General features: G+C 39.4%; 1 protein-coding gene across 3 annotated transcripts in view; it reads right to left on the reverse strand.

The window, feature by feature from the left end:
• The window catches only part of LOC118236758 (mucin-5AC), a 30,573-nt gene extending 16,977 nt beyond the window's left edge, over positions 1 to 13,596 (reverse strand). The window contains exons 1-7 of one of the 3 annotated variants that reach the window (XM_035435367.1): positions 13,156 to 13,596; positions 9,354 to 9,464; positions 8,414 to 8,586; positions 4,360 to 4,944; positions 3,417 to 3,440; positions 1,195 to 2,361; positions 1,020 to 1,079 (exon numbers count right to left, since the gene is read on the reverse strand). In XM_035435367.1, the coding sequence (XP_035291258.1) occupies positions 1,020 to 1,079; positions 1,195 to 2,361; positions 3,417 to 3,440; positions 4,360 to 4,944; positions 8,414 to 8,586; positions 9,354 to 9,464; positions 13,156 to 13,241 (2,206 nt within the window). In that variant the 5' untranslated portion in view covers positions 13,242 to 13,596. The remainder of the gene's footprint in view (positions 1 to 1,019; positions 1,080 to 1,194; positions 2,362 to 3,416; positions 3,441 to 4,359; positions 4,945 to 8,413; positions 8,587 to 9,353; positions 9,465 to 13,155) is intronic. The other 2 variants (XM_035435370.1, XM_035435368.1) reach the window with 2 other exon arrangements.
• Positions 13,597 to 13,979: the final 383 nt, after the last annotated feature.

Consider the following 13,979-nt stretch of genomic DNA (forward strand, 5'->3'; position numbering starts at 1 on the left):
GGACATGCAGTGTTAAAAATGAGAAACTAAACACCCAAGTATAATAATTTCTTGAGCCTCATCGAGATGAATAGGGCTGTACACTTGTTGAATCAACAGGGTTTACACCTGGCTGATATTCAACTAGCCTTGCGAGTCTCTTTGTGACCTTCCATAGGATTTTGGTGATTTTTTACAATTTGACAGTTTTTTCAAGAAAATTAATGAAATTATATGATAAAAGTCACATTTAAATACTGTAATGCAATAGAGCTTAAAGTAGAACTTTTTGGAACAAACATGACTTCTTCCAAGTCTATTTTTGCAGAATGCAATGCATTTGCGCTGAAGGAAATTAATACAATGAGAACTTGCTATTACTAAATCATAACCCTTCAGCTTGGCAGATGCTGCCTCAAACAAGAAAAAATCCAATATTGTTCCTCCACTTCAGAAAGGAAGACAGTTCAAAGCTGTAACCATGCATGTAATGGCACATGGTTAAATGTTCCTCACTACAAAATCTGGCTTATTAAAATTATACTACTACTAGTGTGATTTTATTGTTTATGATGCTGTTAGTGCCTCACACCTGCACAGTCAACAGAAAATATTAAGGATGACACTTGAGTATAACATGAGTATAGCACTTTCTACTGCTAAAGTAAGCTTTCTATCGTTATGATTCTTATTATATCAGAGAGCTCAGGGTACAGTAAACTATAAGCATGTATTTCACATTTAACTTAACTGAACAAACTAATCCTACCATATGGAATGTGCACAGGCCATGTCTGACATCATAGACAGCTACATCATTGCTATTACTTATTATATTAAATTACATTTTGGAAAATTAAATAGTTCTGTTTGCCTCCAGTCTGACAAAGCAATGACATGGAGTCATTGTGCTCCCAGCCACTGAGAAACACACAGGATACCATTGCTGCACTGCTAAACCCTGAACACCTGCAGTCCAAACAACTGCTACAGATCACCATCCTGATCCTACACCTATACAGACCTTTTGTAGTACTAACCTGCTGTGTTGTTGGAGGAAGTAGCCATAGTAGGGACTGTGAAACTTGGAGTGGTGGATGCTAAAATGAAAAATAAGGCATTTACTATCATTATGTTTCATTTGTTAAAATGTGTTCTTTGTGGTCATATGGTCAACAAATAGCACAAAGCATGCATGAAATTTCTGTGACTTACTGTTCATCATAGGTTCCATTGACGTGGCTGATACATTGGATGTGGCTGGAGATTCAGAGAATGCAGTTTGTGTGGAGGATGTGGGTTGAGTAGAATTTGTGAATGTGGTTGGAAATTCTGTGGAGGATGTGGGTTGAGTAGAATTTGTGAATGTGGTTGGAGATTCTGTGGAGGATGTGGGTTCAGTAGAATTTGTGAATGTGGTTGGAGATTCTGTGGAGGATGTGGGTTCAGTAGAATTTGTAAATGTGGTTGGGGATTCTGTGGAGGATGTGGGTTCAGTAGAATTTGTAAATGTGGTTGGAGATTCTGTGGAGGATGTGGGTTCAGTAGAATTTGTGAATGTGGTTGGGGATTCTGTGGAGGATGTGGGTTGAGTAGAATTTGTGAATGTGGTTTGAGATTCTGTGGAGGATGTGGGCTGAGTAGAATTTATGAATGAGGGTCGAGATTTTGTGGAGGGTGTGGGTTGAGTAGAATTTGTGAATGTGGTTGGAGATTCTGTGGAGGATGTGGGTTGAGTAGAATTTGTGAATGAGGTTCGTGATTCTGTGGAGGATGTGGGTTGAGTAGAATTTATTAATGAGGGTCGAGATTTTGTGGAGGATGTGGGTTGAGTAGAATTTGTGAATGAGGTTTGGGATTCTGTGGAGGATGTGGGTTGAGTAGAATTTGTGAATGAGGGTTGAAATTTTGTGGAGGATGTGGGTTGAGTAGATGCTTTTGAATGAGATTCTTTAGAGGATCTCCGTTGAGTAGATGCTGGGAATCTATTTGAATGTGGTGTGGTGGATGTGTGCTGAGTAGATGTAATGACTTTGCTTGGAGATTGTGTGGAGTGTGTGGGTTGAGTAGATGTGAGGACTGCGGCTGGAGGTTGTGTGGAGAATGTAGGTGGAAGAGATGTGTTGAATATGGCTGAATGTGGTGCAAAGGATATGGGTTGAGCAGGTATGATAACTGTGTTTGGAGGTTGTGTAGACAATGCTGGTTGATATTTGTCTGACGTGTTTGACAAGTCTACTATTATATGGGATATGGCTGACAATACTTTGTGGGATGTGGTAAGTGGAGCTGGAGGATTTGTTCTTGTTGAAGGTGGAATTGGTGGAATATCTGTTCTGTGTGGAGTAGGAGGAATGCCAGCAGTTGCAGATGTTAGAATTGCTGAAATAGAGGCACATGGGTCAACATTGGTGTGGTGTGGTCATACAGACCCGCCCAGTTACATCACCATGATCACCAAAAACTGATTTGTTTTGATCATTTGAGCTATCTCTCCCTGCAATTCTGAAGAGATCAAAACAGGAAAGGAAAAGAAGAAAGTTAAAAGCAGATACAGATTTATACTAAATAGTTAAACTAGAGTTCATAGCAGAACATTAAATGCACAATATTATTACTGTAGAACATGAAATATGTCAATGTTTTACTTATCACTAAAAAAGAAGTAAATGCATTTCCTGAATAATCAACTACTTCCACAATTCCACACCCCATAATTTTATCTATTCTTTTCCCCAGTGCTAAAGTTACTGTTAGAATTTCAAAAATAATCTATGTGAAGTAATCTTGGTATGAAAATTAGTTTCATACTAAGATGATAAAGGAGAAGGCAACAGGCTAGCAGTCGAATGCCAGTTGTGGTCCACCCAAAACCTCTTTCCTTACCCATTTGTTACCAATTTTGACAATGAAAGCTAGAACCATTCAACAAAAGTGAACTACATAGAAACAATAAGGATGAGATCCTTATCACTGCATAAAACTGCATATTGCATAATATTTAACTGGTACAGCAGCAATCACATGTATATATGTGCATAATCTGGTTAGCTCCAAGTGTAATAAATATTAGGAGTCAACCATACATGAAACAAATAAGTATTTGTTGTCTTTTACATTAAACTTTTAAAATACACAGAGATTATCCAATCACACACAACATACTCAAATAGATCAAGACCACTTATCAGTCATTGTTGGGTGTTTCAAATTTGTAAACAGAATGTTGAATCAGGTTGTAACATATGCTGTCATTTTCAGGAATTGAGTTTTCTGAAGTTGCTGTGGGTTTTCACATCATTACTTATGTCTGCAGCGTGTTGCGATTAGTCATTCAATTTCAGGAAAAGCAGGGAGGAAGATTATGAGGAAAATAGGAAATAGCAGGAAAGACTCCTGATATTAGCACAAAGAAAAATACACTCCGGCAGTTTTACCTTCACGTCTCATCCTCCTTGTGCCTAAAGGATTAAACGTGACACCAACATGAAACACACAAAATGGAGACTATTTCTCAAGACTCTAAATTATAGTTTCCCTTTTTCCCTAGTAATGCAGATCTGATGACTACAGTCACAATATATTATCCAATATATTTGGATAATAAGAACCACCAAAACATTCCCACCATTGTGTATAAACTCAGATACCCACACACAAGTGCAGATACAGCTGTTTATAAGCTGCATGTTATTTGATACTACATGATTAAACAACCAGTTATTGGTCTGTAGGATCCAACGGGAAGAGGATTTCACTTTGATCACACTGCTCCATATGGCATACAGAATGATAACTTATTGAATTTTTGGGAAATGTGATAGTGAATAGTGAATTAGTAAATTTGTCCTCTAGTTCACACTGGATATTTTAATCTAGCATATTAATTCAGTTTTAGAGTATGATTTTGATTGGCTAAGAGTTTTTTTGTGCGATGAAGGATATTTTAGATACAGTTTCTGACAACCTGCCAGCATTATAATACCCGGTACAGGGGCTTTTAACTTTAGCATTTAGTAATACACTTCAGGTAACTCCAAAGCAGCTTGTAGGTATGCCTCCATAGACTGTAAGTATGTATATTACCTGATTATTTAGAAAAGACATTTAATCTTATTTTCAGTTGACTTTATTTCCTATGGCACATGAAACCTGAGACCAATGACCACCTCTTTAATACTCCCTAACTTAAAACATGCATATAAATTGAAATACAGACAAAAAACCAAAGAAAGTGAACTATCTATTTGAAGTGTCAGGTACAGAATCTCATGTTACTGTGATTTCCACAGGAAAAGGTCATGGATTCCCATCTTTTCCAGCAAGCATCAGATGCTCTCATGCTACAGAACCCATCGGAGAGGTGGGTTAGGTACTCACCACACAACAGGCTCTCATCTTGCAGCGGGGGATGATTGCCCATTTCCCACTGCTCTGACCTCCACCCCACCACGCCTTCGTCCTCGCAGACGCCATGGCGACCGATGTCATCCCAAATACGGAACAGGTACAGCTCCACCGCTCCTGCTCCGGCCTTCGAGGGGGAATCGCCTCGGTCCTTGGACCCGAGGACCAGCTCACCCGCTCCTGGGACGTTCTCGGCGACCACCGTGCGCACAGAGGGGGACCCGTCCACGTCCAGGCTGACACGCTGCCGGCTCGCGTCTCGCTTCAGGCAGACGTGGTACCACCTCCGGGGGAGCAGGTGCACTGGAAAGCTGTGCCTCACGCCCAGCAGCCACACGTACAGGCTCTGCCTGTCTCCCTGCAGGCCCAGCTCACGCTCCTGGGCTTGGGGGTGGCCGTACGTGTAGGCCGTCCACTCGCCGGGCACCAGCACTCGCACGTGCACGCAGACCGTCATGTGCACCAGCTCCGGAACCTGGACGCTGTCCCGCAGAGTCCAGTGGTCCCCGCTGTCCTGTGAGAAATGCACCTTGGAGTCATGCATGAAGCTGGCCTCCGCTGCAAGAAGACAATAGAAGAAGAAAAGGGAGGAGAGGACAATGGAAGAGGCAGAATGGATGGAAGAATGAAGGTGAAGACAGATTTGACATTTTCATTCACAATTCAGAATCTGTTATAAACAGTAAAAAACACTGCATGGAATCATGGTTTGAGGCTCTGTTCTCATCATTATTCATCTTACACGCTTCAATTTAGTCATCCGCTGCAGCATTTCCATATTCTCTTCTGTATTTAATTTGCCTCACAATTACATTAAATGTCTTTTGGAGTACATAGCCATTTAGAATGGCAATATTCCTGATTGATTTTTTTCACATTTCAAAAGTTCTTCCGCATATTATAAAGTATTGCAGTGTAGTAGAGAATAGAATTCATGGCCTTTTCTGAACCTTAAAGAATTTTCCGGTTGAATTCGCTAATCATCTGGAGAGTGATTTATCATCGTGGAGAGCAGCTCAAAAGTGGATAATGGGCTTTCAGGACCAGGACTGAATAGCCAGACTGGATCCGCTGTAGCTGCATGGGTGTTATGAGTAATGGTATCTGAAATAATGGTCGGCATTTCCACTGCTGAAGTCTAACCTACAACTGACCACAGAACGTCAGTAAAGGTGCACTTGTCAGGTATGGCCTAACACCACCATGTATTCAATTTTTGTAACAAAATGAGTGGAATCATTTTGTATGTTCTTGTCCACTAGCCTATGATGGATGAAGAAATCCTGATGCGTCTACTTTTATTGTTTTTTAAATATTGAAACTGAACAATACAGATTACCATACACCCTTATCTACCACCAGCCTGAATGGCATAAATCTTGTTTATTTCGTATTTTGAACAGTTGATGATAAATGAACGGGAAACACGGTGCCACCTACACTAAATGGAAGTTAGCACTGAAAAAAACATAGCTATCATTAACTTTTTATTGCATAAGTTGCCCTACAGGTTCAAGACTATAGGCGCAGCAGAACAGGAATGTGGAGCTACGCAGTCACTAACAGAGTGTGATAATTTCACTAAGATGCGCAGTATGTTGATACGGTCATACCGGTCTCATATGAGTAGAGGAGCTGCCAGATCTGCTCACATGGTGACAACATTTCTCGATAAATTAATTCATTCCTCAACTAGTTCTGACTCTCCTATTATGTGTCCTCTGTATGACTAAACATTTTACTCTGAAATGCAGTAATTGTTCCCTTTGAATCTGGAACTTCAGGTTTTCTATTACTGGAGCTGATTTCACCAGTAGGTGTGGCGGTAATGTCTGATCCTGAAGCATGTTCAGAAAGCCTTGATGATTGGTAACATAGATGAACTGCTTTTATACTTTTGACTCTTCAGAAATGTTCCACAACATGCCTACATTCCACACATATTCAGCTAACAGTGTCAAAAGCAACTTGTTTTAATTTTCATCTTGAAGACTGTAAGCTGAAGTAGGGTTTTATTTTGATACATTTGTTGGTTTTGTTGCTTTGGCAGCACACTTAAACCACTGCTAAACCAGGCAATGCAAATATTTTGTTCTCCAAGTAATTTTTTTAAATATCTCAAGAGGTCAACTGAGGTTTGGGAAAAAATAAAAGTTAAAGTTAATTTAATTAATTAATGTATAATAGACAAGGCTGATACACTGTTTGTCCATACCAGAACCAGAGCAGTTTATGTAATTTTTGGGTGAGGCTTGTGGGTTGATCTACAAGTCTAACGATGGATTCCCATGCTGATTGGACATCAAGTCAAGCTAGGCAATCACAACAGAGGAAGCCAAACAACAACAGTGTGCGGTAAAAGAGACTACATTGACTATAATAGAATTTGCTCATTTTAACCCAGGGAAAAATTAATAAAAATAAAAGTTGCATTGGCATGAGAGACATGAATGCACTGACTTGCGCATCCCCAGTGGCTGGGATATGAACCCGGGCCACCGGCGTGGCAGGCGGGAGCTCTACCATTTGGCCACCAATGCCCCCATAGTGTGCTTTCATTACAGAATTTTAATACACAGCATATACTGTAAACAGCGGTCAGTATGTTTCATAGAACTGTTTTTTTCCCAGATATATTGCAATATCTGAAAGCAGCAATAAGTTGTACTTGTCTATATATTGTGAAATGTCACAATATAGTTTCTGATTGTGATATTTAATTCCAAACATTACAATATACCTTATTCCCATAAGGAGTCATGCAAAGTTTTGTCATAAAAGTACATTCTTTTATCTAAGCAAGATAGTGAAAAACATGAACATGCCATTTGTCTGTTAATATTGCATGAGCACATTAATATGTCACAAACTCAACAGTCCTCTGGAGTTTGACGGGATCAGTAGTTAAATTAATTTAATCTCTTTACCTTGCCATGCTGGGACAAGCATATATTGCTACTCATTTGGACAGAACGAACGCTGATACATTGTCATTGTCACTCATTCATCTAGGAATAAAATATAAAATTATTATCTTGTCAGTGCTCTTAAATGATATATCAGTTAACATGGATTTATTACCATGCGAGAGCTGATAATTAACAGAAAACAAGAGAGTAAAAGTGTTTGTAACCAGTAATACAAAGGGACACTTGTGCCACTGAACTAATGGCTTCTCTGGTTGTGCCAGTCCAACGCATACGCAAGACCAAACCAGCAGTGAGGATTTAAATCTTACATCAACTGATCTTGACTAGGACTCACATAACACATTCATACATCCTCTAAATAACCACTTCAGCTCCCCTTGTCATTCTAAAGACAGTTACAGTATGGATGCAAGTAAGAGCATTGACCGCAGGTGACTAGAGCACTGGAAGCAGGTAGGGAATATATCGGTTACACTGCTTAGCATGTAACCTGGCATTAACCTAGTTGAGAACGGAGTAGCAGATGCGTGGTGGGAAACTGCACTAGTGACATGAAGAACTGCTTTGGAAATATCAGAAGGGCTTGTATTGAGAATTCCATGGCTCACAAATGCAAGACAGTCACCAGCTGATAAGGATTCGCCACAGAGAGAACACGTGACAAACAGGTGTCAACAGGGACATCCGGCAGAAGCAGGTCTGATAAAAGAGTAAATGAATGACTCATGGCATCAGAATGGTCCCAGACAATCTTGCCGTAGTAATCAGCTATCACTTGCCTGAAATGCAAGTTCCTTCCCTTGTACACAAGAGTAGTGCCACCCCTCCAGTGAAATATGTGCCACCACATAACAGGACTTGTAAGTACAATGTTTGCAACAACAGTTGACAAACTGAAAAAGTATATGTGAATACAATCTCTATCAACCTCTCTCTCAAAGAGTAATGAAATGATCATTTCACATAATTCAAGCTTATGAAAGGTTAAAACAGTCCATGAAACACCAGTCTGATGAGTCTCCAGCATCTGAAATGCTGACCTGTGACTCCATCTTATGAAAGACAAAGACATTTATAAACCAGAATAATGCTCTTACCTGGGACCACAAGACATAGGAGCAGCATCAGGGAAAGGAGGACATAGCAGATGAATTCACTTTTTGATCTTCTCCATGAATCCGGGTCTGTGCCGGGCATCCCTCTGTAAGGCAACAGCCAGGACATGTTATTTCCCTTGGCACCGTGCCCCAGCAGATTACTGTCTGAAAAGCTGCAGGAAACGACAGTTTGGGGCCGCAACTTTATTTGGAGTCTACTAACAGGTCAAAAGGGGGGCATAATCCATCTTCTCAGGAAAAATCTTCCAACTTTATTTCTAATTTTAGGGAAAAACAATAACATGAATATACACTTGCATTCACATAACACATTCAATGCATGTTTCAAAGTGTTTTACAATAGGGGAGTTTTGTCCTTCATGTACAACCATTGTACAGTGCTATAATACTGGGTTAATATTCGTATAACATGCTGAGTGCAAGCATCTATATGCATGTATTGTCCATGCTCCTGCTTGTTTGGAGGACATTATGCAGTGCCTTGCTCTGTATATTAAAAACCAAGAACAATTCTTATTTCACTACATGCAGTTTGCACACCCTGTTTGTGTTTTTTCACAAAATTCTGAAAAACCTCCTTTACTCCACTCCCCCACTACCACTTACCTCCTACCCAGAAGTATGTGGAGGGGAGGAAGTGGAGGAAAGGAGAGAATGAATAAAACTGGGACAGCTTATCTGCTTCTCCGTTATCAAAGGTGATGACGGCTATTGATGAATTGTTGTAGGCAATCTAGCATTCAGATAGGACACTATATGTGATCATAAACTACCAAACCACACACAAATTTGGTTAAATATCTTGCATAATTGGGGAAAATACAGTTTCTCTGCCATCACCACTTTCTAAAGTTTTTATTGTGTCAGTTTCTGTAGGTTGGTCTTTCAATCCCTGTGGGCGTGAGCATGATGATGTCACCTAGAAATGTGAAAAGACTTCCGCGGTAGTATACATCGATGTATCCTTCGCATGAGGAGGTGTGGAGCCGAGTTTGAAGCCTCTTCGTTCGTCACCTCCAATATTGGGGCACTGGAGGGAGAGGGGACACAAAAGATTGGTTTCTGGGGCATGGAGGAGAGGAGGTGGTAGTGAAGGAAAGGATGATACAATTTTAGAGTATTGGGATGCTCCCTAAGTGTGAGGAGGACACAACATACTTAAGGCCATGACAGAGTACAAAGGTCTTGTATTGAAATCAAAGGGGTTTTTTCACACAAATGTGAGTGGGGACAAGACTAATCATATGATCAGCGGGTGTTCGTTGTAATTGCCAGTGTCAATCACGTGAATAGAATTCAATTTTTTACATACAGGAATTTTTGTGACAGCTTTTTTATTCTTGTGTTGGTATTTTAGGGTCTATGATAATATAGTGATAAACCCCGTGCCACTGGGTATGTAAATAATGCCTGAATACATTACATTACAGGCATTTAGCAGACGCTCTTATCCAGAGCGACTTACATAGCATTTTTTTTACATAGCATTTTACATTGTATCCATTTATACAGCTGGATATATACTGAAGCAATTTCGGTTAAGTACCTTGCTCAAGGGTACAACGGCAGTGTCCTACCCGGGAATCGAACCTGCGACCTTTCGGTTACAAGCCCAGTTCCTTACCCACTGTGCTACACTCAGTGCTACACTGAATAGAGTTGTGTTGCTGATTATTACCAAGTTACATGGGGCACTTATCATTTTTTTTTTTTTTTTCGAGCCCTCAAACAGTCTCATAGCCAATCACAGATCTTACATGCGGCCTGCAGATGGCCTTACAGGTGTAAAATATTAATAAATCAATCAATCAATCAAATTTAAATTATATAGCGCATTTCACAGCAATTGTCACAATACGCTTCACAAACAACCCTGGCCTAAACCCCCACAGGAGCAAGCCTAAAAAGTGGCAAGGAAAACCTCCCTGTGGCAGATGGGAAGAAACCTCGGAAGGAACCAGGCTCAAGAGGGAAACCCATCCTCCTCTGGTCGGCTCACATTGGTGACCAACATGGTCAGTCATGGTCAGTAAAATAGCTTGTAAGTTTCAAGTACAAGTAGGCTAGTTGCAGGCTACAGTAGCCAGTATAAATATGAACCTGACATTGAGGTTTGCATCGAGACACTAATTAATAAGCATTCCGCTATATCAAATCAAAGTGAACATCTCAGAATACACAAACATAACAATTTACTTTAATTTCAGAATCCCAATGTGCCTGATGTCGGAACATATAGAGCGCTATTTCAATCTCATAAACTGTAGCCATAGCCTACTGTGGCATCCTACATTCTATTTCAAGTTCATTGCATCTCACACAAGCTAATTCAGAAATATTTCTGTAGATTTGTGAAAGGAATTTGTGAAAATCAACCAAACAAACAAGCTACCAATCTGTTGTCAGTGACCATGTGACAGGAGTAGTAATGGCTGATCATGAAAATTGTATGTATGTTGACCCCTAAACGAAAGAATACCATGTCAAATTTTTGGAAAGAGATTGAAAATTTTTACCATTCATTTGTTACGTGTCCTTACAGCTTAGAAATGAATCATTGCCACATGCTGCTTGGTTAATTACCACCTGTGGTTATATTTGAAATTGAATTTTTACATTCCAGGGGCCTCATTTATAAAACGGACTTATGATCAATTTTGATCTTAAGTATGATTTACGCAGAAAATCACATACAAGTAGTTATTTATAAAACCTTACTTTGATGTGGAAATGATCTTATCTCTACACAAAGTCTAGAATTTATGTAAGTGATTTTCCTGCTGGCTATGTAGGGGCATTGCAGTTTGGGATGCATATGCGTCCAAGCCTGTGGTGAACGTTGCATTAGATTTATGAACAATTTGTTCACTGCAGTGGCAACACACTACCAAGCTGCCTGTTTGGCTTTGTTTGTCAACCCACTATTTAGTCCACCGAATAATATGTCTTGCCTGTCTTCAATCTCCTCTATCATCGCCGTGATCTTGTCTTCCAAAAGGTTTTCTTTTCTCTTTTGGTCCATGATTATTCCTGACTAAACCCTCATTTGTGCTAGCATTATATAAGGGGAAATCGCTGATTGTAAGGCACATTCAGGTGAGTTAATTTGAGATTTATAGATCACAGGTGTGTAAGTTACAAATGGGCTTCTTAGAACCTGCTTAGCAAGGTTTTTTATGCTCAGTATCTTTTATGAATCGAATGTAAGCACGTCAGAAATGATCTTAAGACTAAGTTCAAGTATAAATCTAAGATTTTTTTTTTTATAAATGAGGCACCTGATCCTCACTCTGTTCTCAATCTTAGAATTCTAATTGTTGTACTCTGTTCTCTACAGTTTTGTAAAGTGCCTGCCTCCCATCAGTGACACTAATGCAAGGAACAGATTGTATGAGAGAGAGAAAGTAAAGAAAGAAAGAAAGAAAGAAACTCTTTATTTCTTTCTTTCTTTCTTTCTTTATCAGCATTCCTAGGGAGTATGGGGGGCAAAAAATAAAGTGTGGATAATCTTTTCTCACCCGTAGAATGTGCTTGTGTTTGTAGAGAGAGGGAAGAACGAGAGGAAAGTGGAAAGAAGAAATAAAGGAGAACTAAAGTCAGTGATTACTGACAAACAAAACATTTATTTTAAAAACTTTGTTCAACAATTAAATAAAACCATATTTGGGGGGGGGGGGGGGGGGGGGGGGGGGGGGGAGGTTTGGAAGTAAGCCTTTACAAAATTGCACAAATTGTGAAATTGTGCTGAATTGAAAAAAACCCGACAGGAATTCAAATAGTATCTAATGGTCCTCTGTATTCAAATCAGTCAGAGGCCACTTGTATGTGAATTCCTGTTTTCACTCCATTCCTTTCTCCTGCAGCAGCAACAATGAGGATGTATAGTTTCAGCAGCAAGACTTCCGTAATATCATCATAAAATTTCCTGTGCATCTCTGCCACACACTTCCTTATGGTCCTCATATATGAATAATATTCTTATGATTCTCATCAGAACTGAATGAAATTTTAATCACTGAAAGTCAGGAAACTCCCTTGTCACCTGCTTCACATATACAAGACATATTTTGGTCTTGTAATCTTGAAATGTTCCTAAATGAGACATTAGCTATTTATCAAAGTGGTGTTTAAAAAAAAAAAAAACCGTATTCTTAAAATTATTTTCTCATTTAGGATTTTTCAGTGTACAGTGTTCAGTGTACAGTGTAAATGGCTTTATCCATCTTATATGACAAAATAAATAAATAAATAAATAAATAACATTTTGTCCATCTAGGCAAGTCTAAATGAGAGTCTTATCTTAAAGATAAGAAGTTCTAGTCTTCTAAAATTACTTTATATGAGCACTAACACCTAGCCTAATAAGTGCCACTGGGACCTGTGACTTCTGTTGTTCAGAGCAGCACAGGTCCAATGATACTGTTAAAAAATTGTTATTGATTAGAATGATTAAACGAGAAATGCAGGTGAAGCAGGAATATGCCTCAAGACATGAATTAGATATCACATTTTAAATATTTTTAAAGCAACAGTTCACGCGACAATGGAATACGTTAGCCTGGCTCCAAAGTTTGCGCTAACTTACGGTAATAGCTACAAAAAGAAATCGTAAAAGTAAGACGAACCGCGCAACACCTCTTTTATAAGGGTACAAAAATACTGCGACTTCATTTCGTCTTTGGAGTATACTCATTTCCTTTTAATAATGGATAATTACTTACCTTGTGACAGTGACCCGTGGGACACGGTCCGTTCCACTACATCCTTTAAAGAAACTTGAAGGTAGGCTTCGACCCCGAAGTAGCATGTATTTTCCATTGGCGTAGCAATCTTCCCAGACTTTCCTAAGGTACGACCAACTCAATGATTTATTAGATGGCGCCAGCCTTTTCTCCGTAATTAACTATTAAATTATGATTGATGTCAGTGGGAAATCCACTTGCCCGTAAAAAGAAGAGCGCAAAATAGTTCCCACAGGATTCGAAAGTTATGCTTGAATTATGACAAAGGTTTCGCTCGGCACAGAACAGTGGTTTTAAGAGACACTCCCATCACAATAGAGACATAAGCACAGGCACGCCTTTCTAACGTCAAATACAATTTCACAGGAGAAGCCTGCAATACACACTCACACGCATAGCACAACGCGCACAGATATCAATCAGATTTGAAATCATACTGATATTGTGTCACCGCATTTGGTTTGTTGTCAATTTGTAGAAAATGTGAATCAGAAAAGTTGAGTCTTACTTACACAACTGTCACTCCACAATAAAGTCAGGGATTTTTTAAATATAGTAGTTTTACTAAATATGTATTAGTGGCCTTTTCAAACCAAGTGTCTCTGGATATTTTGGTTGCTTTTATATTTTTGAATGTCTGTGAATTAAAGAAAAAAACTGAACTGAAAAATGGTCCACCTAAACTGCATAGAATCTGCTTTTATAATGAAACACGATTATGCCATTATGTTGAATTCTGGCCCTTGCCCATAACCAACCATACCCTCCCCTGGACATCACGGAAACCCAAAGCACAGATCCTG

The sequence above is a fragment of the Anguilla anguilla genome, chromosome 9, assembly GCF_013347855.1.
Source record: "Anguilla anguilla isolate fAngAng1 chromosome 9, fAngAng1.pri, whole genome shotgun sequence".
Classification (NCBI taxonomy): domain Eukaryota; kingdom Metazoa; phylum Chordata; class Actinopteri; order Anguilliformes; family Anguillidae; genus Anguilla; species Anguilla anguilla.